Raw genomic sequence first — 24,824 nt, 5'->3', positions numbered from 1 at the left:
AGATTGATTCTATTTTCTTTATATTATTTTCTTGTTTTTTAAGACTTAGATTTAACTTTTCATTATTTTAGTTGTTTCTTAGTTTTTTTTTATGGTAGAATAATATCAATATAAATAAGGATGTAAGTCATAGGGCAAGATGATTGGTTTTTATTAACGAAAAATCGAGATTAATTGTCAAATTCGTTTGTTCAAAGAGGAAGTACCTCTAACTCAAATATTAATCGTTCTAGTTTCTTGTTGCAAAAAGTTTCGTATAAGAATGTTGTGCTGCATTAAGCAATTTAAAAATAAAAGCATCGAATTTACAAATGCATTAATTAAACAATTTAAAAATAGAAGCATCAAATTTACAAATGCATTAAACAATTTAAAAATAGAAGCATCGAATTTACGTGGTTCACCTAAGAAACACTACGTTTACTGCGAGTGTGAAATTTACTATGATAAAAGAACTATAAATTTTTGCGATTACAAGACTAGATAATACCAGAAGCACTTATCATATTAGGCTTCACGGTTCAGATCATTGGCCTTGTTCGTTTTGGGTTTCAAAACTCCTGAACACGGTCTCTAATAAATTTTTTCTATATTTCTCCACTCATTAATCTTAAAAACCACCCACAAAATCCAAACGGAATAGGGCTACGACTGGTGACTTTTCCAACATACATTTCACTCGTTATGTTATAAAGTGCAAGCTTGAACCAAGTCCAAGTGTGAAACCAACCACAATGACAAATAACGTTTTAAGAATCCATCTCCAATCACCTACTAAGCTTTCACTTCTTTTTGTCTCCATGTTCACCTTCTTCTTCTTTCTGTTGATCCCTTTTGCAACCCCTCTGGAATTCAGTATCCCATCCATAACACCGGACAATTCATTGGCATTCAACTCCATAAACACCACCGAAGATGCTTACATCTCCGCCAATGGCATCCAACTCACTCCAGACCCAATTGACTACACCAACACTTCATTTCTCCAACATAAGATTGGCCGCGCCACCTATTTCCAACCCCTTCACTTGTGGGACAGCGCCATGGGAGATCTCACGGACTTCAGCACGAATTTCTCCTTCCTGATTCAAGGAGAAAACTACGGCGAAGGGATTACCTTTTTCCTTTCTCCTAATGGTTCTAACATTCCACCGGACTCGGGTGGCGGTGGACTTGGCCTGGTTAATGAGAATGGAACATCTACGTTTGTTGCAGTGGAATTCGATACTTCTAGAAACACATGGGAAACCAGTTTTCCCATCAATCATGTGGGTATAAATATCAACACTATGAAGTCTGTGAAAAATCAGTTTTGGGAGAGTGGTATTTTTTTTGGGAAAAAAAATGAAGCCCGGATAAAGTACGATTCGAGGACCAAAAACCATAGTGTTGCATTCACTTAGTTGATCTAAGAGCTCATTTGCCAGAGTGGGTTACTTTTGGTTTCTCTGGTTCAACGGGGTCGTCCTACGAAAAAAATAGCATCCAGTCATGGGAATTTTCCACTGCCCGTTTAGATTACTAATCGCACCCCGTGTCAGACCCCCCCGACACGGGTTCACTCCTATTACAAAAATACCCCGCTTAGCCCAAAAATATCCGAACCTATTTTCTTGTTATTTTTTCTTTATTTAATTAATACTAGTATTTATACGTACTCTGTATCTTTTTTCTTTATTTATTTATTTAAAATTATTTTAGTGTTCCGATTTTCAATCAGGTTGAATCGATGGAAATATCTTGTTTTTTTTTATCATTTTATCTTCAATAGTCATAATGAATTTTTGGACTTGTAGAATCCAATATCTCTTAGGGCTAATCGACGAGAGCCCTAGAGTCAAAATTTAATTATGACCATTTAGAATAAAATGATCAGGAAACTAAAATCTTTCCACTTGTTTAAACGGATTGAAATTTGGAACACTTAATTTTTTAACTATATTTTTAAATATATAAACTGTCTAAAAAGGTTTAAAAAATTAAGTGTTCCAAATTTTAATCCATTTGAACCAGTGGAAAGATTTTAGTTTTCTGATCATTTTATCCTAAATGGTCATAATTAAATTTTAACTCTATTGCTCTCGTTGATTAGCTTTAAGAGATATTTGATTTTAGAATTTTCTTAAGGCTATTCAACGAGAGTTGTAGAATCAAAATTTAATTACGACCATTTAGAATAAAATGATAAAAAAATAAAATCTTTCCACTGGTTCAAACGGATTGAAATTTGGAATACTTAATTTTTTAACTATATTTTGAAATATATAAATTGTCTAAAAAGTTAAAAAAATTAAGCATTGATTCCAAGTTGTCTATTGGTTCAAAAAAATTTAATTATGACCATTGGTTCAAATTTGCAAATTGTCTAAAACTGTCTGAATTGCCCGTTGGTTCAAAAAAAATTAATTTACCATTAGTTCAAACTTGCAAGAGATTGAACAAAATTGGGTGCTGTACGATTAGTTTTATCCATAACGTGATTATGTATACCAGGTGTTACAAAGACTTCGTTGCTTTCAGCCATCGGCACCAAAGGAACATTGGATGGATTCTATACCATTGGGACTTGTCATCGCATCAACATACAACGTTGTACTGCATACATTCGATATGATTGCTTCGAGTTGTCTCACTCACTTGCCGTTGAGCTCCAATCCAGTTCTATTCGCAGCGCCCAAACATATAGCTATTGGTCATATTAATGGCAATCACTTCGTGCAAGTTTTTCTATACACTCATTACCATGTACCATCCATCATCATATGGTGGAGGTCAAATGCATTAGATGAAGCACGCGGATGGGCTCATCCTTATGAAGCATGCCTCCAATTGTGGTATGAAATAATGCAGATAGATCTGTCGGGACGACGACCACAATTTGGCAGAAATATTGACTAAATTAGTGTATTTGTTTATGTTCACATATTGATTTTATATACTCAATTATAATTAAATAAAGTTTGATTTCAGTTTGCATTATTAACTGTTCAGAGAAATATAAAGTAAATTTAAGTGGATTCAACATACATAATTTACTTGAAAACTCAAATATAGAAGTTTAAAAAAAATAAAGGAAAAAAATAAAAATAAAGAGATAATATATTGGGCCCAAAAAATTAAAAACAAAGAGATAATATGATTAAAAAATTACGTGTTCCAAAGTTCAATCCTTTTGAACCGGTGGAAAGATTTTATTATTTTTATTATTTTATCCTAAATGGTCATAATTAAATTTTGGCTCCAGGGCTCTCGTTGATTAACCCTAGGAGATATTTGATTCTATGATTTTCTTAGGATTAATCAACGAGAGCCCTAGAATCAAAATTTAAGTATGACTATTTAGGATAAAATGATAAGAAAACTAAAATCTTTCCACCGGTTCAAAAAGATTGAAATTTGGAACACTTAATTTTTTAATCTCTTTAGACAGTTTAAATTACCACCAAAATATAGTTTTTTCATTTTTTATTATTTCACCATCAATATTAGGCTCGTTTAATAGGTTTCGTTGAGTAGATTTCAAAAATATAAAATTTATTAAAAATAAATACTTGAAAAAAAAGTTATAAACATTCGTGGGATTGAGCGTTGGTTTTGGTGTGTTTGATTTTTTAGGGTTGTGGAGAAAAAGTAGAGGGAGAAAAAAGGACGAGCCATTACCAATACGAGAACGATCAATGGACGATGAATTCAAAAGGGGCACCGGGGTAGGAAATTCTCTTATGAGGAATTGGAGATCGCGACAGAAAATTTCTCGGAGAAAAGGAAACTTGGAGCAGGGGGATTTGGTGGGGTTTACAGAGGATTTCTAAAGGAAATGAATTCCGACGTTGCTGTTAAGAGGGTGTCAAGGGAGTCCAAACAAGGCCTAAAAGAGTACGCATCGGAAGTGAAAATCATCAGTCAGTTGAGGCACAGGAACTTGGTGCAACTCATGGGCTGGTGCCACGATAAAGGCGAGCTCTTGCTAGTTTACGAGTTCATGCCTAATGGAAGCCTGGACTCTCATTTATTCAAGGCGAAAAGTTTGTTAACTTAGGATATAAGATACAAAATCGCGCAAGGCCTAGCCTCAGCATTGTTCTATTTACACGAAGAATGGGAGCAGTGTGTGGTGCATAGGGACATAAAATCGAGCAACGTGATGTTGGATTCGAATTTCAATGCCAAATTGGGAGATTTCGGGCTAGCTAGGCTGGTCCACCACGAGGAACAGGTCGAGACCACAGTTGTGGCGGGGACCAGAAGTTACATGGCTCCAGAGTGTCTTATCACGGAAAAAGCTAGCAAGGAATCAGATGTCTACAGCTTCGGGGTCGTGGCATTGGAAATAGCATGTGGAAGGAGGCCCATTGAGCCCAATGCACAGCAAAATGAGGTCAAAATGGTGGATTGGGTGTGGGAACTGTATGGAAATGGGAAAATTCTGAAGGCGGTTGACCCGAGACTAGGTGTCGAATATGATGAAAAGATCATGGAGTGTTTGATGGTTGTTGGGCTTTGGTGTGCGAACCCGGATTGGGTCCATAGGCCCTCCATCAGGCAAGCAATTCTGGTGCTGAATTTTGAAGTTCCATTGCCTGTACTTCCTGAGAAAATGCCCATGCCGACGTCTTTTGGTCCTCAGGGAAATTCTTTCGGATCTTATGCTAATTCATCGTTCTACGCATCCGGGGGCAGCAGTCAAGTTCAGTCTTCAAGCTATAGTGGCAATAGCAATAACAGTGTTGCAAAGTCGCTGCCTTCTCATCCTTCTCCTGCCGCTGTTTCGTTTTCCTCTCCCCACGGGATTACAACCTAAGTCGATCTAGCTAGTTTGAAATTGTTCTGTTTGTTTCTCGTTGGATGTTGTATTTTCTGTTTTTCTTTATTTTTGTTTTGCATTATATGTTGTATTTTCTGCTTGGGTATTGTTGTCGTTTTGGGTTTTCGGTTTTCGTGGTTTCAGATGCAATGACAATGAAATGTTCAAAATCCTCGACGTTTTCATTCTTGTGTGAAATAGTTTCCGACGTCTTGGTGTTTGACTGAAAGTGAATTGTTTTCCTAATTTTTGTCGGGAAACTGTTTTCGGAAGCAGTTTGCTAGCCGAACAGGTTTTCGACTTGTCTGGAATGAAAGCAAGCAATATCCGATGATGTGAGATTCTCATTTGGTATTTTCGTGGGTGCAAATGTTACAGCCCTAAAATTTTAAGAATTTGGAAGAACATCATGCTTGCGATATCAAAGAACTCATCAGGTGTATTTCACCGGCCCCTTGTTTCTCATGGCATGCTTGGACCAAGGCACAATTTGTCAATTTTCTTACGTGAAACTTCAGCTGGTGTCAAAGCCGGCCCTGATATCTTCAGGACGTTTGGCGAAATTGTAATAGGGACCCTTATGTAATTAGGTTACAAAAATGTAAGTCAAATAAACTTTCAAATAAAATTATCATGAGGTTGAAAAAACACAATAAACGATAAAATGTTTTTCTAGCTTCAACTCAACTGATTCAGTTCAAAGTTGTTGAAGATTATCGGATTTGCATCTATCATATCACAGCAGTCCTCATTCTACATGTGCTGCAAATCTGATCAAGATGTCTCCAATTTAATGAAGTAATGTTTGTGAACTTTTGGAGCCCTAGCTCATTCACACCCAACTTGGTTCAACCGTGGACTAGAAATAGGGACTGATTTCTGCCTATATCCATATAACAAGGGAGGGGAGGTATCTAAGATTCCAAAATAATACTCCTTTTCCTGCCATCTCAACCCTCCAATCTACCCAATCTAATGGATCAAAATTGTCCCTCTCACAAACTAACTTTAGGATGGAAATTCAGTAAATATAGTGAAACACTGAGGTTACTTCTACAAGCGTTTATGGCACCTACAAAATGTTCAACTTTGTTCCAGAATTCAAGCCTGAATTCTAGAGCAAAGTTTGGATGTTTCGTAAACGCTTTTACCGATACCGGATTGAGCTTATTTTTTGCAAGAACCATAAGCAAAGTATTTTAAATAAAATGAGTGGTTCCGATCATTTTTTTTAGACCCAAAATGGGCCCAAAGATGGATTTGTGCCCACTGGTACCGATTTTATATCTGTACCATTAGACTTTATGTATTTGAAATAAGTACTTATTTCTCTTAGCGGAACGGAACTGTAGTGTTATAAATACTATTCCTAAAATCCATTAGTTGAGTAAGCCAATAAAAATGACATATCGAAGTGTTTTCCTATTTAAACATTTCGGTCCCAGGCTGGGATAAGAATTTATAATTTGCATTTTTTTTTTGTAAAGTTATGATCTCTTACAAAAAATATATAAAGTTGCAATATAAAGGATGAAAATTAAAGCAACTAAGTAATGCGGTGATACCTGAGTGCTTAAGGTTTTGGGGGTGCTGAGTTTGAATGTGGGTGCTACCGAGAGAAATTAGATTTGAATATTAATACTGTTCAAAAGAAAATTATTAATACTAATAATACAAAGAAAAACGAAGGCAATGAGATTCGAACTCATGCCCTGCGCGTGAAAGGCGCCTGATGGGGCCCTGTAAAGCCACTGAAAGAAACCAACAAGCCTAATACTTACTAGATCCACTGAAACGGTGGTCCTATTTTGGGCCAAAAATTGGAGGTCATAGACGGTGGCCTAGTTATAGGCTTAACAGGCCACTGCTTAGGTCGGCTGGACCTGATTAGTGTTTATTGCTTGTACTCCCTCCGTCTCTAAATGTTTGGCACTTTTGCGAGTTAAAACTTTTAAGGAACAAATATTATTGTATTGTGCAAAAATCAAGTGTCCAATCTTACACTTCTAGTGTACTTTGAATAATACTTGAAAATTTGAATTTAAAATTTGATACCCAAAAGAAAAGAGTAACATAGGAAATTTATCATATTTTGCTTTTGACTTTTCAAAATGGACAAATAATATGGGACAATAAAAAGCATGAAAGTGCCAAACATTTAGGGACGGAGGGAGTATAAGATAAACAATAATAGTTCATATCCGCGATTGAATAGTGATTTTCACATTTCAATTTCTACCATTTGCATGCAACATTATCCTTTTTTTTTTTTGCCAAAATGGTAGGAGTTGTATTATATTAGAAAACAGCCGTATACATTGAAGTTGGATATCGTCCCAAGGGGAGTAAATAACCAAATAAGAGGCTTAGCTACCCAAGATCACCCACTGGAGCCTCGCAACCATGTTTTGCCAGCTAATCGGCCATGAGAAAGAGCAACACAAACCCTCAGCTACGGCAAAGATAACCAAAAGAACACTAGTCCTATTAAAGGGAGAGAACCAAACTAACAAAATCCAAAATAAACGAAACCAAAAAGAGACAGGAAAATTAAAAAAAACCCGGCCAAGGACGCTGTTGCTGGAAGCCACCGCAACGGATCCGTCGGCTTATTCGCTGGATGAACAAAGCCAAGCCATCCTATCTTCAAATCTTCACTAGATCGGCCCCAACAAGGCCGGACAAGCAGCGCAAATGGAGCAGGACAAGACTAGGAGGTAAAGAAGAGGGAGGCCGAAGGAAGGGGAGAGGTGGAGGTAATTAAGGAGTGGCGGCCACCCCCACCCCCGAAGAAAACCTTTGGCTCTGAATATTTGTCACAAGGGAGAAGTAGATGAGACAAGGAGTTTGGTGGAGCGGGTTTGGGGCCTCTACGGGAGGGGAAGGCTGCTAGTAGCTGTCTTAAAACCCTGTGAAGAGTTCAATGTGGAAGAAGTGGAAAGATTGATTGTTGGGCTTTGGTGTGCTCTTCCAGATATAGAGAGTGTTGACGATAATGGAAACAAGGCAATGGAGCGCTTCAAAATCGAGAACTTGAATCGCTTCCCTTATCGAAGGGCCGGAGCTCGCTATCATGTCGAGCACGCCAGAGACCAAGAACCAACAATCTTACCATTTTGTGCTTATGGAAATTTTAACACAGTTTTAAGTCCACAGCTCCAAGCAGCTTTCCCCTATCGTACAGTTCCCAGACCCAATCCACCAAACTCCTTGTCTCGTCTTCTTCACCCTCATAACAAGTTGGCTAGTTTAATGTTTCCACGACTACAGAACAAACAAAAACTACAAATGCATAAAACAAAAAATAGAAGCATTGAATTTACGTGGTTCACCCAAGAAACACTACGTTTACTGCTAGTGTGAAATTTACTATTATGATAAAAGAGGCAAAGTCTACTTTGACCTCCCGTGGTTTGGTTCAAAAGTGTACACATAACACAATGTGGTTTGTGAAATGTGCAGCCTTGTGCAGCCACACCACTGCCGTTATGTTTTCCGTCTATATTAACATACATAGCATTAAAAGACTTTTTTTGTCCCCTTCTTTCACCTCTCTCTCCTCCCTCTTTTTCTGTCCTCCGCTCCGCTCCGCTCCCTCCCTCCCTTTTCTCTTCCTCTCCCCCACCGACAAAAGCTGTAGTAAACCCCCTTTTTTTTGAAAAATTTGAAATACTGGGCAATTTAATGAAGGGCGGTTGTTAGAGAAGGGCAATGCATCGGAGGCTGGAGGGAATTTGGTGCGGTTGTGGTTGATGGAAGATGTGGCGTGGGTGGGAGAAGGGATTGAAGAAGCCAGCAACAACGGTGGTAACGCTAATTTGAAGGATTGAAGGAAACGATAAAGGAAAGTGCAAAAGGATATTTCTTCTCTTATATTTTTTATTCAAAATTCAAATTCTGTTAATATGGATAAAAAATATGACAGCAGGGGATGTGCGTACATTTCACAAACCACAGGGTATCATGTGCACACTTTTGAATGTAAAAGGTGTATCTGCACATGACCCAAATCATATGGGGTCAAAGTGGATTTTGCCAGTGGCGGAGCCACATGGAGACCAGTGGTGGCACGGCCCCCATTGCAATTTTCAATAATATCAATTTTATTCCAAAAATTATAAAGGTCATGATAATTTGTATCTGAAAGTTTTTATAAATATTTTCCCTCTTGTAGCACTTACATCCCTAATATCTTTGTCAATTTTTTTTGAAACAGCAAAAATTTATTAAAAATTCGACAACAGGTAAATCGAGAAAGCAGAAAGAGAGGAAAACCACTTGCTTCATGATATTGATACATGAAGAGAGAGAAAGACCCAAGAATAAAAACAAGAATAACCACATCCAACAAAAAGTTGAATGGAACCCAAAAACTCCACAACCTGCACCTCAACAACACTCAAACTGATATCCACCTAAACCCAAAACACACAAAGATACAAGAACACCAGAACCCCATCATAGATAGATCACCGAAATGCCTTCTATTTAACCATATAATCTGACATTTCAAGCTCCTGTCACGAATGATTGATCGCCAAATTGCCATCTGTCTTTGCTTCACATGAATCTTGCAACCTTAACAACCAATATCTGATTCCAAACCCAGATTCTGTTCGACTTTGAAACAAATAGACCAGCTTCTTCACTGCGATTAAACCTCAAAAAATGACACCAACGGCCGGAAAAAAAAAAAAAAACAATCAAACCCCAAACATCATCAACACCAAATTTTCACAACTCCGCAATCAAAGCCCCCAAACCATCAGAATACACACGAAGCCAAAAAATACGTTCTTTTACGTATTTGTTTTTCATAAGACCCATTATCCATCTGTAAATTGTAACAAAGTTTACATTCTAAATTCATTTCTTTTATATTACAGTTGTTTACCATGGAAAATAGAAAATTCTAAGAACATATTAATTAATGGTGCCGCCACCAAGCTAAATTCCTCGACTTTGCCCATAAAAGAATTTCTATATTTACAATTACAAGACTAGACATTAGATAATATCCCCTCTGTCCGATTTGTTCGTCCAGTCTCAGATTTTCAACTTATTAAGGAAACCAAATATGATCCATTGATTTAAAAATTTACATAATCTAATCCATTAATTTTGAAATTGAACAATCAATTTGAGACACGTTTAAGTCAAAAAGGAAACAAATAAATTGGGACGGAAGGAGAACCAGAAATACCTATCATAGTATGCTTCACGGTTCATGAAACATTTAACCAATGGTGACATACGTTTCACTAGTTATAATCTATATAATAAAAGCTTAGTTTTTGAATCTTATACATATAGAATAGTTCCTTGAATCCAAGGGCGAGGATTCTAAGACTGGCCATTTTTTGAGAAGATCCAAATCAATTCCTCTCTCTCTCTCTCTCTCTCTCTCTCTCTCTCTCTCTCATGATTATTCCAAATTCAATTCTAAAACACACTCTCTCTCTCTCTCTCTCTCTCTCTCTCTCTCTATATATATATATATATATATATATATATATAAAATAAATACCAAATAGGAATTCCACAAAAAATAATATGAGGTTCTCTATAGGTAAGGTTTGATTGTGAACTTGAGAATGTCATCTCAACTAAGTTTAATTACGATTATGATTTGTTTAGTAGGTAGAAAATATTAAGAATACTGCAGCCATAAGATCTTCTTAAAAATATTAAGAATATTATGGATTTCGGCTCCCATTCACATTGTGTTATTATAAAGTGCAGGCTTGAACCAACTCCAAGTGTGAAACCAAACACAATGATCAAATAACCTCTTAAAGAATCCATCTCCAATCACCTAAGCTTTCACTTCTTTCTGTTTCCATGATCACCTCCTTCTTCTTCTTTCTGTTATTCCCTTTTGCGACCCCATTGGAATTCAGTCTCCCATCCATAAGACCGGACAATTCATTGGCATTCAACTCCATAAACACTACCGGAGATGCTTACATCTCCGTCAATGGCATCCAACTCACTCCAGACCCAAATGACAACCCCAACACTTCATCGCTCCAAAATAAGATTGGCCGCGCCACCTATTTCCAACCCCTTCACTTGTGGGACAGTGCCACGGGAAATCTCACAGACTTCAGCACGAATTTCTCCTTCCTGATTGTAGGAGAAAACTACGGCGAAGGGATTACCTTTTTCCTTTCTCCTAATGGTTCTAACATTCCATCAGACTCAGGTGGCGGTGGACTTGGCCTGGTTAATGAGAATGGAACATCTACATTTGTTGCAGTGGAATTCAATACTTATAGAAACACATGGGAAACCAGTCTTCCAGTCAATCACGTGGGTATCAATATCAACACTATGAGGTCTGTAGTATCTCAGTATTGGGAGAATGATATTAGTGATGGGATACCAAATGAAGCCCAGATTAAGTATGATTCTAGCCCCAAAAACCTTAGCGTCACTTATTTTAAGAATGGTGGTGCAGTTTTTCAGAATCTTTATTACCTAGTTGATCTAAGTGCTCATTTGCCAGAGTGGGCTACTTTTGGTTTCTCTGGCTCAACAGGGGTGGCCTACGAAAAAAATAGCATCCAGTCATGGGAATTTTCGACTTCTCTTTTAGGAATCGATGAGGGAGGAAAAGAGGCCGCGAAAGGGGGGGACAAGACGGGATTGCTGGTGGGATTGAGCATTGGTTTTGGTGTGTTGGTTTTGATTGGTTTGATTTTTTTAGGGTTGTGGAGAAAAAAAGACGAGCCAATACCAAAAGAACCATCGATGGATGATGAATTCAAAAGGGGCACGGGGGCTAGGAAATTCTCTTATGAGGAATTGGAGAACGCGACAGAAAATTTCTCAGAGGAAAGGAAACTTGGAGTGGGGGGATTTGGCGGGGTTTACAGAGGATTTCTAAAGGAAATGAATTCTAATGTTGCTGTCAAGAGGGTGTCTAGGGGGTCCAAACAAGGGCTAAAAGAGTACACAACGGAAGTGAAAATCATCAGCCAGTTGAGGCACAGGAACTTGGTGAAACTCACGGGTTGGTGCCACGATAAAGGCGAGCTCTTGCTTGCTTACGAGTTCATGCCTAATGGAAGCCTAGACTCTCATTTATTCAAGGCGAGAAGTTTGTTAACTTGTGATATAAGTTACAAAATCACGCAATTAAGGCCTAGCCTCAGCTTTGTTCTATTTACACGAAGAATGGGAGCAGTGTGTGGTGCATAGGGACATAAAATCGAGCAACGTGATGTTGGACTCAATTTTTAATGCCAAATTGGGAGATTTCGGGCTACCTAGGCTGGTCGACCACGAGCAAGAGGTCGAGACCACCGTTGTGGTGGGGACCAGAGGTTACATGGCTCCAGAGTATCATATAACGGGAAAAGCTAGCAAGGAATCAGATGTCTACAGCTTCGGGGTCGTGGCATTGGAAATAGCATGTGGGAGGAGGCCCATTGAGCCCAATGCACCGCAAAATGAGGTCAAAATGGTGGATTGGGTGTGGGAACTGTATGGAAATGGTAAAATTCTCGAGGCAATTGACCGGAGCCTAGGTGACAAATATGATGATAAGATTATGGAGTGTTTGATGGTTGTTGGGCTTTGGTGTGTGAACCCGGATTGGGTCGTTAGGCCCTCAATCAGGCAAGCGATTCTGGTGCTTAATTTTGAAGCTCCATTGCCTGTGCTTCCTGAGAAAACGCCCGAGCCAATGTCTTTAGGTCCTCCGGGAATTTGTTTCGGATTTTATGTTAATTCGTCGTTCTGCGGATCCATGAGCAGCAGTCAAGTACAGCCTTCAGGCTATAGTGGCAACAGCAATAACAGGGTCACAAAGTCGCTGCTTTCTCCTGATTCTCCTGCTGCTGTTTCTTTCTCCTGATGTCATAGTGTCACAAAGTCGATCTAGTTAGTTTCAGATTGTTACGATTATTTTTGCCTGGGATGTTGTATTTTCTGTTTACTGTTACGTTTCGCCTTTTTTTCTTTTGGCGTTGTAGTATGTCATATTTTCTGCTTGGTATTGTTTTAGTTTTGGAATTTTGTTTTTCGTGGTTTCATTCTTGTGTGAAATAGTTATTGAGTTCTTGGTGTTTGCTGGCCAGAAAGTGAATCGTACTCCTATTTTTTTTGTCCGGAAACAGTTTTCGGAAGCAGTTTGCTGAACGCGTTTTTGGAATTTCTCCGGAATGAAAGCAAACTGTCTTCGGAAGCAGTTTGTTTCTCAATGCATACACGGACCAAGGCACAATTTGTCAACTTTCTTACTTGAAGCTTCTACTAGTATCAAAGCTGGCCCTGATATCTTTGGGGCCTTTGGAAAAATCGCAATGGGGACCCTTACGTAATTAGGATAATAAAATTTAAAATAAAATATTTTTCTAGCTTCAACTTAACTGTTTTAGTTTATTAGTGGATATTCACGGTTCAAAATAAGAAAATTTCAACTCCAAGCGCTAAGATCATCGATCATTGTCCGAAATCGCTGTCGATGAATTAAGATTGTCACTGAAGCGCAATCATTTTGATGAATTAGTCCTTGTGTACTGATTCAAATCTGTTAATAGGGAAAAAGTACTGTGGAGAATTATATTAGGTGCGTAGATTTTCAACGATTATAAAATGTCATGCATCAAACTTAAAATTGCCGTCACCTTTTATAATTAAGTTAGAAAATGACTAAATAATTAAGCATGATCAATTTAATGAAATCATCTCAATCATAAGCACATACGATTATTTAATCAAAGTACTCAAACATGATTATTTTATCAACGATGTATAAGGAATGAAAGAGAAGGAGTTAAATCTATGTTTTTGTGGTGTACGTACTAGATGGAATTAACTAAACATGGAAATATAGGAAAAGAAACCTTCACTGGCCGGCCGGCAAACTTGATGCCAAACTTAGACAAAGTCTAGTCGATCGTCTAATTAAGAAAATGTTATGGATGATTACTTCTGATGATGTTCAATGTCGAAGGATGTTTAATCTTAGTGATTTTAACCTATTCTTTGGTGTACGTACTCCACCGGCGTCCAAGATTCCTTGATATTGCTAGATATAGAAAAAACAAATCTCCGCCGGCAGGCAAACTTGATGCCAAAATTTGGCAAAGTCTAGTCGTCTAAGAAAATATTTTGGATGTTTCCTCCGGATGACAAAAGCAATTAAAGGATGTTTAACGTTAATGGTTTATAACTCATTCTTTGGATGACGTATTAAGTCAGTCCGAGTTTCTCAGCAAACTAGACGTCCGGTTGACACAACATTTCCTTCCTCATGATCAATCCATGGATCAAATGTACCCAACTGGAATAAGCGTGGTAATGATTCAAGTGAACTTCTTCAAATGCGGTGGTATGGACCTCGGCATGTACTGCTCTGGGCGGAACCAGGAATTAATTACACCCTGGACTGACCGAAAGTATACATATATCAACCCAAAAGAAGCGAACTTGTACATTTTTTAACAAAAGAAAAGTCCAAAACACGTACACTATTGATGTTGTACCCTACGATGTTTCACAGAGTAGAAATCATTTATTATTGAATCTGAGTTGATATCCTCAACATGTTCTCACTTATATACGGAGTAAGATTGTAATTTGTAAGAACCAACATTTTTAAATCAATTCTAAGCACATCAGCAGGTGCTTTGCATAATAAGTGAATACTTATGGATCTGAAGCCTCGCAAGCGAATAAGAGAGATATACTCTAAGACTCTGCAGTGTGTAGTATATATTAGTCGTGTGGTCCATAGGTTCTGCATTTTAATTTCGAATAAACTTAAACACAAATTAAAAAGCCCTAAACAGTAAACATAGTATCAAAAATCCCTAATTAGAAAACCCTAATAAAAACTTCCAAATCAATAAACTATTGTGCAAGTAAAACAAGTGGAGAATAAACTATACTATCAAATACTTCCAAATCAAGTGGGGAATATGCATATATAAGTCACCGTCGGCTGGACGTGGCAAATACTTACCGATATCGACAAAGACTCACAGTCGCAATTACAATGGCGGAACTCGACTGTGAAGGGCTTTGTTGAGTGCGGAGTGAGTCGCAAACAGCCGATCGGAGACGAGTTCGAAGAATCATTCCAATCGTAAACAACTGATGGGGCCTTTCGGACTTGACTCTCGAGTCTGTTGAGTGGATTGGACTAAATCTTTTGGACAGAAATTTTACACATATTTTTGGGAAAATGACGGAAAATGACGGCCAATGACATGTTTTGATAATTAATACCCGCCAAGGACATTTTCAGCATTAACAATTGTTCTTAGCATGTCTTTGGAGGGTATTAATTATCAAAACACGTCCTGGGCCGTCATTTTCCCTAAATTTTTTTTTTGAAAGCCCACCTAGGCTACAGCCCAACCCAGCACTGTGCTGGTTCTGCCCACAGAATCTCCCACTTGCATCACATTTCTAAGAGCACGGGCAGAAACCGCACAAGGCTCAGGAACTGAAGTAATCCCCCGTTTAGGTCCATGTAATTCTCTCTTCCCGCAAATTCCTTCGCTGCCTAAAGATTCAACGTTGCTTATGTGGCCTTCGATGTTCAACCAAAGCAAATACGTAACAAGGAGGTTCTTATTTCATGCCTCGGCATTAAACAGCATCAAGGCCAAAGTAGCTAGCTCATCATTCGTCCCGACACGTGTTGAGGCACTATTGGGGTCATCTGGAAATGCGCCTGTGGGCTTCCCGTCCGGCGCGCGCTCGAAGAGTCGCCACTCGGATTTTTGAGACGGATGATCCGAGAAACCGAGAACTCGTTTGAAAAAAGCTTTTGGTCTAGCGAAAACGTAGAGACTTTGGGTTCGGGAGCCACGTTACGAGTGGGGAATGTTTTGTTGAAAAGCACCCCATTCGCCAGGTAAAACAGGTCTCTACTAAACATTTTCAAATGGGGAAAAATTTCATAATCTTCCGGAAAATGGAACTCTTTTAATAAACAAGTAAAGGGCGAGGGGTCATAGAATTTTTTTTTGGCGTGCACATGGTGTTGTCTGTACATGAATGATAAGGGTATGACATTGTGACATGAAATAACTAACCAACGAACTGTCCGGATTAGAACCATTCTTATACGGCTTAACATAATACCCCGCGCGGCATTACGGTACACCGTGTGGTTTACCTGTTCTGCTATTAGACTATCATTAGTATTCAGAACAACGCCCGGTGTTTTGAATATCTCGTGCGATGTTCCTAACAGACATTAGAAAGTTCCCAGCTACTGTCCCACCTTGAAATGGTACCACTTCTTCAAGTCATGAATGTAAAACAACTTTCGATACATTTGATCACTTCAAGATAACCTTGTTTAGGAAATAAAATATGGCTTGTAAATATGATCTTATTATGAAAATACTGGTGACAATATCTCAGCAACACAAATAGGCCCGATGTAGATATGGTCATGTTCTAGACAACTCAAACAAATAAACAGTAACTAATGAAAGACCGTGCTTGAACATATTACGCCGTGTGACGCATCAAAACACCGCGGTGTGGTATGTCCAATACAGTGACTGTTTTCTATTTTCGAAAATGGTTTTTTAAGTCAGCGTTTAACCAAAAGGGGTAAGCCTGACTACAGAAAAGTCCCCTCAGGGCCAGGACAGAGCCTAGCCAAGGAAACTTGACATTTTACCTTTGATCTTGAGCTTGAATGAGAACGGATGATGACGGATGAGAGTGAACAAGATCGGGTGAGAAAAGATGAGTGTGGGTGTGAGTGGTTGTTGGGTGTTTTGGTAAGTAAGGTCTCAAAGTGAGTAAAAGACTAATTTTGATGGTGAGAAAAAAAATGAAGCATTTTGAGAAGGAAAGTGACTAAAGAATGTTTTGAGAGCAACACTCTCAAGACTTTGGGAATGGAAAGAGTGAATGTATGGACAAAATGAGAGAGAAAGGGATTGAGGATTCCAGCCATTTTCTTTAGAGTGGAGGGGTGTATTTATAGGCAAGAGCCAATGATTTTGAATTCAAATGGGGGAGGTGCTTCTCTAGGCGGGCTAGAATTGCTTTTTCAACTAAGCCATTTTGTAGCTGTGGCTGAAATGAGCATGGCCGACAGCTTTCTGAGCCAACCGAAACTTTATCTAAAATGTCGTGCGGTTAACCTCATGACCTCGTGCGGCGTAATAAGTTTTATTATGCTGTGCGGTGTAGAAGTGTTCCGTACGGTATTCTAGGTCCAGTCCAGGGCTTCTTGGATTTTTGGTTTGAAGGAGTCCTTTATCCAAGCTCTCAAAGGTATTATTTTCTTTATTTCATCATCGGGGGATTTAAAGAACCTCCGAGGTCCGGATTGGAGTGGTTACAGCACCATTTTGGCTTCGAAATCAAGATTTGGTTTCCAAAGACCATCCGTTTTGTCACTTGCTGTAAGTCTACGAAGCAAATTCTTTCCACCACCGTCACAATTTGCCATGGGGAATCCCCTTTGGAGTGCGGTTGCACAAAGCAAAGCGGATACTGGGACAGAGTTGCATCGCTTGGTGAGGAATTTGAGAGATGCCACATCGAAAATCGATGGCGGTTTTTTCCATGGAATACAAGGGGGTGAAGGTTTTCCCAAGGTTACTGAGTGTCTCAAAGAGTTACGGGAATTGTATTCGAACGAGGGGGCAAATTACTACGCGTGTACAAGTAAGTGTAATCTTGGGATGTATGAAGCAGATTTCGGGTGGGGGAAGCCTATTTGGGTGAGTCTAGGTGGAAACGAGGATCCGATGGTAATGAATCTTATATATTTGTTGGATACGAGGTCGGGCGGTGGAATCGAAGCCTGGGTGAATTTGAGTGAGGAAGACATGGCTGAATTCGAGCGTGATCCTGAGCTACTTGAGTTCACTTCTTTGGATCCAAGTCCTCTTCATATTAATACTCCTAGCAGTCATAACGTATGTGCTCTCATGTAATGTAGTTTACTTGATTGAAAACTTATGTCTATGATCAGTATTTTGAATGGGCGGGATGGGATCGACTGTGTGTGTAATTTCATAATAATTTGCAATTGTGATTGACAGTAGAACTTTTTAAGTTTATAAATAATTATGTGCCCCCACTGTAAGAATTCCTTGGTCCACTAGGTAGCTTCCATTTTATGACAGTTAGTAAGTACCTGTAATGTCAATTACATACCTGAATAGACTATTGGACACGACGTTAACGATCCTTATGCCCAAAAGCTATCAGATATTTGCACAATGAATTTTAGGGCTTACAGTTAAATTCATGCTGCTGATTGCCCTTCATGCATACAAGTGCAGCATGATTCCGAGTATACTGTCCAGTGCAATTAGGGGTGTCAAACGGATCGGGCTGGCACGGCACGGTCTTAGTGAGCATGTGGACGGGCATGGGCATGGTCTTGGCCGGGCATGGCACGGTTTTAGTGGGCACGTGGACTGGCATGGGGCACGGAAGTGAGCGGGAACGACATGAGCACGGCACAAAAGTTGGCCTGGCATGGCATGACACGACACGGTTTAGCCGGGCACGGGCATGACACGGTAGTTGAACGGGCACGGCACGGCATGACACGGTTCTAGGCCTAGTCGGGCGCAGCACAGGTTGATGGGCATGACACGGGCATGGGCACGACATGGCACTACCCAGTTCTAGCCGGGCACGACACGAGTTTGATGGAAACGGGCACAGGCAGGGCACGACACGACACGGTTCTAGCCGAGCACGACTCGGGTTGATGGGCACGGGCACGGGCACGAGCATGGCATGGGTTGACGGGCACGACACAAGGCACGGGAAAAAAATTATTAAATAATTTGACTTGTGACTCATAAATATAATGTGATTAATTAACAATTTTTAATTACAAAACAAGGCATTTTAGTTTTATAATTTATAAAAAAAATAAGCTTTTAAATTGGAACAACTAACAATAAATAAGAAAAAAAAAACTAATTTAAAAAAAAAAACCTCCATGTGATTCAAACCCAAATCCTATGGAACTTGTCCCACATCACAAACCACCAAGGCAATTAGTCATGTTATGTTTTTACTTGGAACAACTAATAATAAATAAGAAAAAAAATTGGTGTGGGCTACCACAGCCCAAGGTGGATTGGGACGGCCCGAAAAATAAAGTTTTGATTCGAAAAATTGAGGAGTCGCCACCTGGATTTGAGGTTTACTACCTGAGAAACCATTTACTTTTGAAAATGATTATTTGAATTGAAAACCGAAGATTTGTTTGAGGGTTTGGAAACCATGTTATGAGGGAGGAAGGGTTTTACAGCACCCCCCTCGTTCGATATGAAATCGGTCTCTACTAAACATTTGCGGGATTCTTCGGACGAAAACATTTTGCTTCATTAAACAGTTAGCAACAGTTAGCAAGTATCTGCAGGTATATCAAGTAAGAAAGTACATGCATGTGCTGGTGCACAGTATCTATTGATGAAATGATGCAAGGTGTAAAATGATATAAAAAGAAAATCTGTTACTGAGAACACTCCCGAGCGCTCGGGACTAGTATTGCACTCCTGAGCGCTCAAGAGTACTGCTATCTCGTCCTGCAAATTTGGTTGGACAGGCAAATTGAAATATTCAAAATGACTATACACCATTATTATTGTATAACAATGCTCAGCAAAGAGTTTAAGCAGCCAAGAATTGGTCATGACCATTCAAGCCCTGCTTCCTTGCATCCGAAATTAGACTGATTAGGCTCTGGAGGTATTGGATCACTTCCAACGCTAAAAATGACTTCTAAGAAGAATATTCAAAGAAAGAAAATGATTTTTCCAGCTGATATCACTTTTGAACTCTCAGGAGCAGTCCTGAGCGCCCGAGAGTGTCCCAAAGCCTATTTGAGAATTTTATTTTGTAGCTCTTTTACCCTTGATTTTACACTAAGGTCATTCAACCACACATCCAGTATGAGAGACTGGAGTGGGCTGAATGACCTTCCTCGAAAGGATGATAGCCCTTGTGATTTAAAAAGTAGAAGAATTCTACCTTTTGGAATGGATCTTTGCTTCTTTAATGGATTTTGGAGATGGAAAGGAATGGAAAAATCCCAGGAATCAGGACTGAGTGTAGTTCCTAACTTCCTGAATTTTTCTTGAAGTTGTTTTGATTTTTGGCTAGGCTTGAAAGGTGATTTTCTTGCAAGAAGAGACTTTTTTTTTCTTCTGAAAATAACAAGGCCAGGGGGCGATATTTTCGTGAATGCCTAAAATGCAGCCTAATGCTGCTATTTATAAGGCATGGAAAAATGATTTTGAATTTTGAAAATTAATTAAAAAATAAAATGAAAATATTTGAAAGGACAAAAACATGATGATTTAGTCTTCTGCTGCTTCAGGTGTAGAACACTGTAGCAAAGACCAAATATGTTGAATAAACATGACCATGTGCTCCTGAAAAAGCTGAAAGCTCAAGTTTTCATTGGGCAACACAGTGGACCAGAGCGCTCGGGAGTGAGCAAAATCTGAGTTTTTGGAAATAAGTCTTAAGCGCTTGGGACTCAATTTATCAAATTGTTTTTTATTTTTGAAAGTCCAAGAAGCAAGATCCAATCATAACCGAGGCTTGTATTAATCCAAATTCATCATTGGGGGGCCACGGAGCCACAAATTAAGGAATTTCAAGATGTTCAAATTGTCTACAATTGGTTTTAAAAAAATAATCTCTATGGGGTTCAAACCTAAGTCCTTGGGGATTTGACACACATCTCAAACCATCAAGGCCATCAATCATGTTATGCTTGTGATTGGAACAATTAATATATATTATATAATTCTATTCTATAAAAACGGGTCTCTTGTATGGTAGCCACACAATTGCAACATAATTATGACGATCCATACCGTTTATTGTTGTTCTTGGTGTTTTAATCACTTTTGCAAATTTTCGGGTCTATCGGGTTTTGGAAGCCTTTTTATTGGGACATAGATTCATTAGTAGGAGATTTTTTGTTATGTGCGATCAAATATATAACGATAACCAATTTACTTTATTTTTTGCACGAATGATATAATCACTCCCACATAAAAGGTAGACAGTTCTGATTTTCAAAAAATAGCTCGGGCGACCTTTAAGTGCTGGATTATAGGACTTTAACGCCTTTGGAAGCACGGAATGTGTTCCGATCACGTGGTTTCCAACATCCGATTATCTCCTATTTAGGGGGAGAATGATAAATTTGATAAGATCTTAAATCGTAACGGTTTAGATCGAACATTCAAAAAAATGAGTTTGCAGCTACCTTTCAAATCTATACATCCAACTTATCTGGTTTTAAACCAATGTATTCCGCTATAGTCTAATATACGGTAGTCACATGATTGCGACACAACTATGACGATCCATACCGTTCATTTTGTTGTTCATAGTGTTTTAATCACTCTCACAAATTTTTGGGTCTATCGGGTTTTGGAAGCCCTTTTATTGGGACATAAATTCGTTAATAGGAATTTTTTTGTTATGTGCGATCAAGTATATAACGATAACCAATTTACTTCATTTTTTGCACGAATGATATAATCACTCCCCCATAAAAGGTAGACGGTTCCGATTTCAAAAAACAGCTCGCGCGGCCCTCCAGTGATACATTATAGGACTTTACGAGAATTTTTCGCTATTTGGTGGCATGGTGCACATAGATTGTGGTGTGACATATGCACACACTCACACTCACACACATTTGGTATATATAGAAAGAGACCGGCAGCTCACCCAACACCACAACCCTCTCGTCTCTCTCACTCTCTCACTCTCTCATTCTCTCTCTTTCTCACTAGCGTCGTTCCCGTTCGACGCACGGGACAAACACCAAATTTTGTGCAAGCTCAATATTTTATAGCGGAGTTACAAAAATATTTTGTCTCGTGCATCGAACGGAAATGACACTAGTAAAAAAATGTAGGGGTGATCTCAAGTCTAACCCCATGCAGGAAGTTAGGAAGTGGGGGCAGGATGTTGCCATTCTCTGTCCACGTGTTTTTTGTAAACCAAAAAATATATAAAATTCAGAAAATTAGGATTAGGAGTATGGAATATTGTGCCCGTTCCATGCACGGGGTCAATTGCAATGCAACATTTTTTTTCTGTTGTCCCATGTATTGAATGGGGAAAACGCTAATACATTTTGAATTTTAGAGCAAAAAAGACGCAAACTACATATGCCCAGCACCGTGAACAAATTCTCATAATTTAAAATAACCAAAGAGGACTGGAAAAAGAAGAAGATATTGTATGACTACATATGCCCAGCACCGTGAACAAATTCTCATAATTTAAAATAACCAAAGAGCTAGGACTGAAAAAAATAGATATTGTATGAACTTAAGCCTGAAGTACTAAAATATGAAATATACACGGTGAAGAACAAAAGCAAATATGCCCAACACAGTGGTCAAATGCATGAGTAGAGATGGAAACAGACCTTCGTGCAATTGGTATGTGTTCCTTGAACAAAACTCATACCAATCAGAGGCTTACTTGGTAGTACTTAAAAATGTGTGAACAAATTCTTGTAACGGATGGAGCCAAACTTGCTAATTAAAATTTCATGAACAATTTCTTGTACCAAACCGAGCCAAACTTGCAGTGGAGGATCATAGATTGGAACCATGAAGTGAGCTTATTAGAATTGCAGTGAGGAATTTCGGATGGGTGGTGGGAATAGGAGCATTGCATTGCGATCTGCGAGCAAACTTTTTGGTAACTTTTTTTCCCGTCATTATATACTTTCAAGTGGGCAATGTTTGGGCGAGACGTGGGTGGCGGTTTTTGTTTGTTTTGAATCTTTTGATGGTAAAGATTTCAGTTACAAAGGGTGTAATAGGGAACGCGGATGAGAAGTGGGTGGGGATGTGGGGTGCAGGTTATGTGGGAGATATAACTTCCTTAGTAGAGAGAATTAATCAGGGAAAGGAAAAAAAGAAAAATAGGAGAGTGGTTAAGTAACCTACTTTCAAGGAGGGGTTAGAATTGAGGGTTTGGAGGTTTGTGAGGCTCTCAACTACATTTCTATACTATATTGATAGATAGATTTCAGTTATAAAGGGTGTAATAGGGAACGCGGATGAGAAGTGGGTGGGGACGCGGGGTGCAGGTTGTGTGAGAGATATAACTTCCTTAGTAGAGAGAGTTAATTAGGGAAAGGAAAAAAAGAAAAATAGGAGAGTGGTTAAGTAACCTACTTTCAAGGAGGGGTTAGAATTGAGGGTTTGGAGGTTTGTGAGGCTCTCAACTATATTTCTATACTATGGTGATAGATAACGTCTCTCGAGCATCTCCTAGATGCAGCAGCCTCGCCTCACGATCGTCAATCGTAGCAGCCGCTACAGTAGCTCGCTGGTCCTGCCGTGCTACTGTAGCACTCGCTCCCAGCGATTTTCCCTATCTCTCTCTCTCTTTCTCTTTCTTCCCCCTTGTCTTCACAAGCATTAGATCTGTGTATTTTACGGCGACGTCGCTGTCGTTTGGCCCCAGCGAAGGTAAGAAAGGTTACCCCTCCCTCTCTTGCCTTCTTTGTCTGATGTTCTATTTGAGTTTTCCGGCAGCGATTGCGAGGAATGTGGCCGGAATCGAAATGTTTTCAGATTACTCCATCTGGGTTTTGATGCTGGATTTTCATATATTGTGTATTTTTGATTCAAAGGTTTTCAGATTACTCCATTTGGATTTTGATTTTCCGGCTAATTTTTAGTGTATCGAAATCGAAGTTAAAATCGATAGAGTTTGGCGGTGGTTTTGATTTCAATTTGGATGTCGGTGGCTGGTGGGTGTGCCTTTTTTTTTTTTAAAAAAAAATTTGGGATAATTCCTGAACATTTCGACAGTTCAAGACGTTATTCTTAACAGTGGGAATACAATAATAAAAATGGGGAGAACAAAAAACGAATTTGCAAGGGAAGAGTGCAATATGTGTGATCTAATTGGCATATTTGCTAAACCAACAAGGTGCAATTGAAACAGGGAAATAGTGAAATGCACTACAAAGCCAACTGTTATCGATACACAATTGTGAATTGTGGGATTACATGCTCTTCCTTCCGGACTTTATAATGAAGAATGTGATCAAAAGGTATATATCAATGTTATACCTCACGTGTACCCCTAAACACTCCTTTTTTTGGAATGTTAAGCTGAACATGGCTAGTTTTCCTTGTAACCTTGTCATTAATTCAGTTTTGAGAATGGATTGTAGAAATCTCATTTACGAAATCCAAATAGCTAGAAAAAAAATGAAAATATAAAAAGAAAAATTCAAAAATTATGCTTCCAAACACCCCATTGTATAGCATTGATATATACCTTTTGACCAAGTAAAACGGGGCAAGGCACGAAGCACGACACGATTGAAAAATGGCACGACACGACACAATCAAGTAAACAGGCTCGCACGGCATGACACGATTAAAAAACGGGCCAGCACAGCATAACACGATTAAGTAAATGGGTCTAGCATGGCCCGACATGATTGAAAAACGGCACGACACGACACGATTGAAAAACGGCACGGCACGACACGACACGTTTATGTAAATGAGCACGGCACGACACGATACGATTGATAATGGCACGGAACGGCACGAAACTACGGTTGGCACGAAGCTAAACGGGCCAGGCTGGCACGACACGACCCGTTTAACACCCCTAAGTGCAATGCAAGGCCATCCTCATTGTTTCCTAAGTTTAACATTTAGGGTGAGTTTGGACTAACTTTTTAGGGGCATTTTGCTTATTTTAGATTAATTGACTTTGGGTAAAAGATAACTTCTTTAAGCTAACTTACTTAATTGTGAGGTAGTTGACAAAAGCCCAAGTGGTGACAGGTAAAACAACCAGAAAATGTCTTTGCATTTAGCCCAAACTATGAACTTATGGTAATTCTGTTTGCCCACGAAGTCTAAAAAGTTCAATAAGTAGTTTGTCCAAACTTAGCCTTACTGAATGTCACTATTTGTACGGTTGAGAGAGAGAGAGAGAGAGAGAGAGAGAGAGAGTGCGTGTGTTGAGTTAAAAAAATGTGGTTGCA

At 39.0% G+C, this 24,824-nt stretch overlaps 1 protein-coding gene and 1 pseudogene across 1 annotated transcript; both read left to right on the top strand.

Annotated features, from left to right (window-relative positions):
* Positions 1-618: 618 nt before the first annotated feature.
* On the top strand, positions 619-12,665 carry LOC131307136 (L-type lectin-domain containing receptor kinase IX.1-like; annotated as a pseudogene).
* On the top strand, positions 3,608-4,969 carry LOC131307217 (L-type lectin-domain containing receptor kinase IX.1-like). The gene has a single exon (XM_058333624.1). It carries the CDS (start codon positions 4,145-4,147, stop codon positions 4,799-4,801), a length of 657 nt encoding a protein of 218 aa, XP_058189607.1. The 5' UTR covers positions 3,608-4,144; the 3' UTR covers positions 4,802-4,969.
* Positions 12,666-24,824: the final 12,159 nt, after the last annotated feature.

Source organism: Rhododendron vialii, chromosome 11a (genome assembly GCF_030253575.1).
Source record: "Rhododendron vialii isolate Sample 1 chromosome 11a, ASM3025357v1".
NCBI classification, from domain to species: domain Eukaryota; kingdom Viridiplantae; phylum Streptophyta; class Magnoliopsida; order Ericales; family Ericaceae; genus Rhododendron; species Rhododendron vialii.
This window is presented reverse-complemented; position numbering and strand designations above follow the sequence as displayed.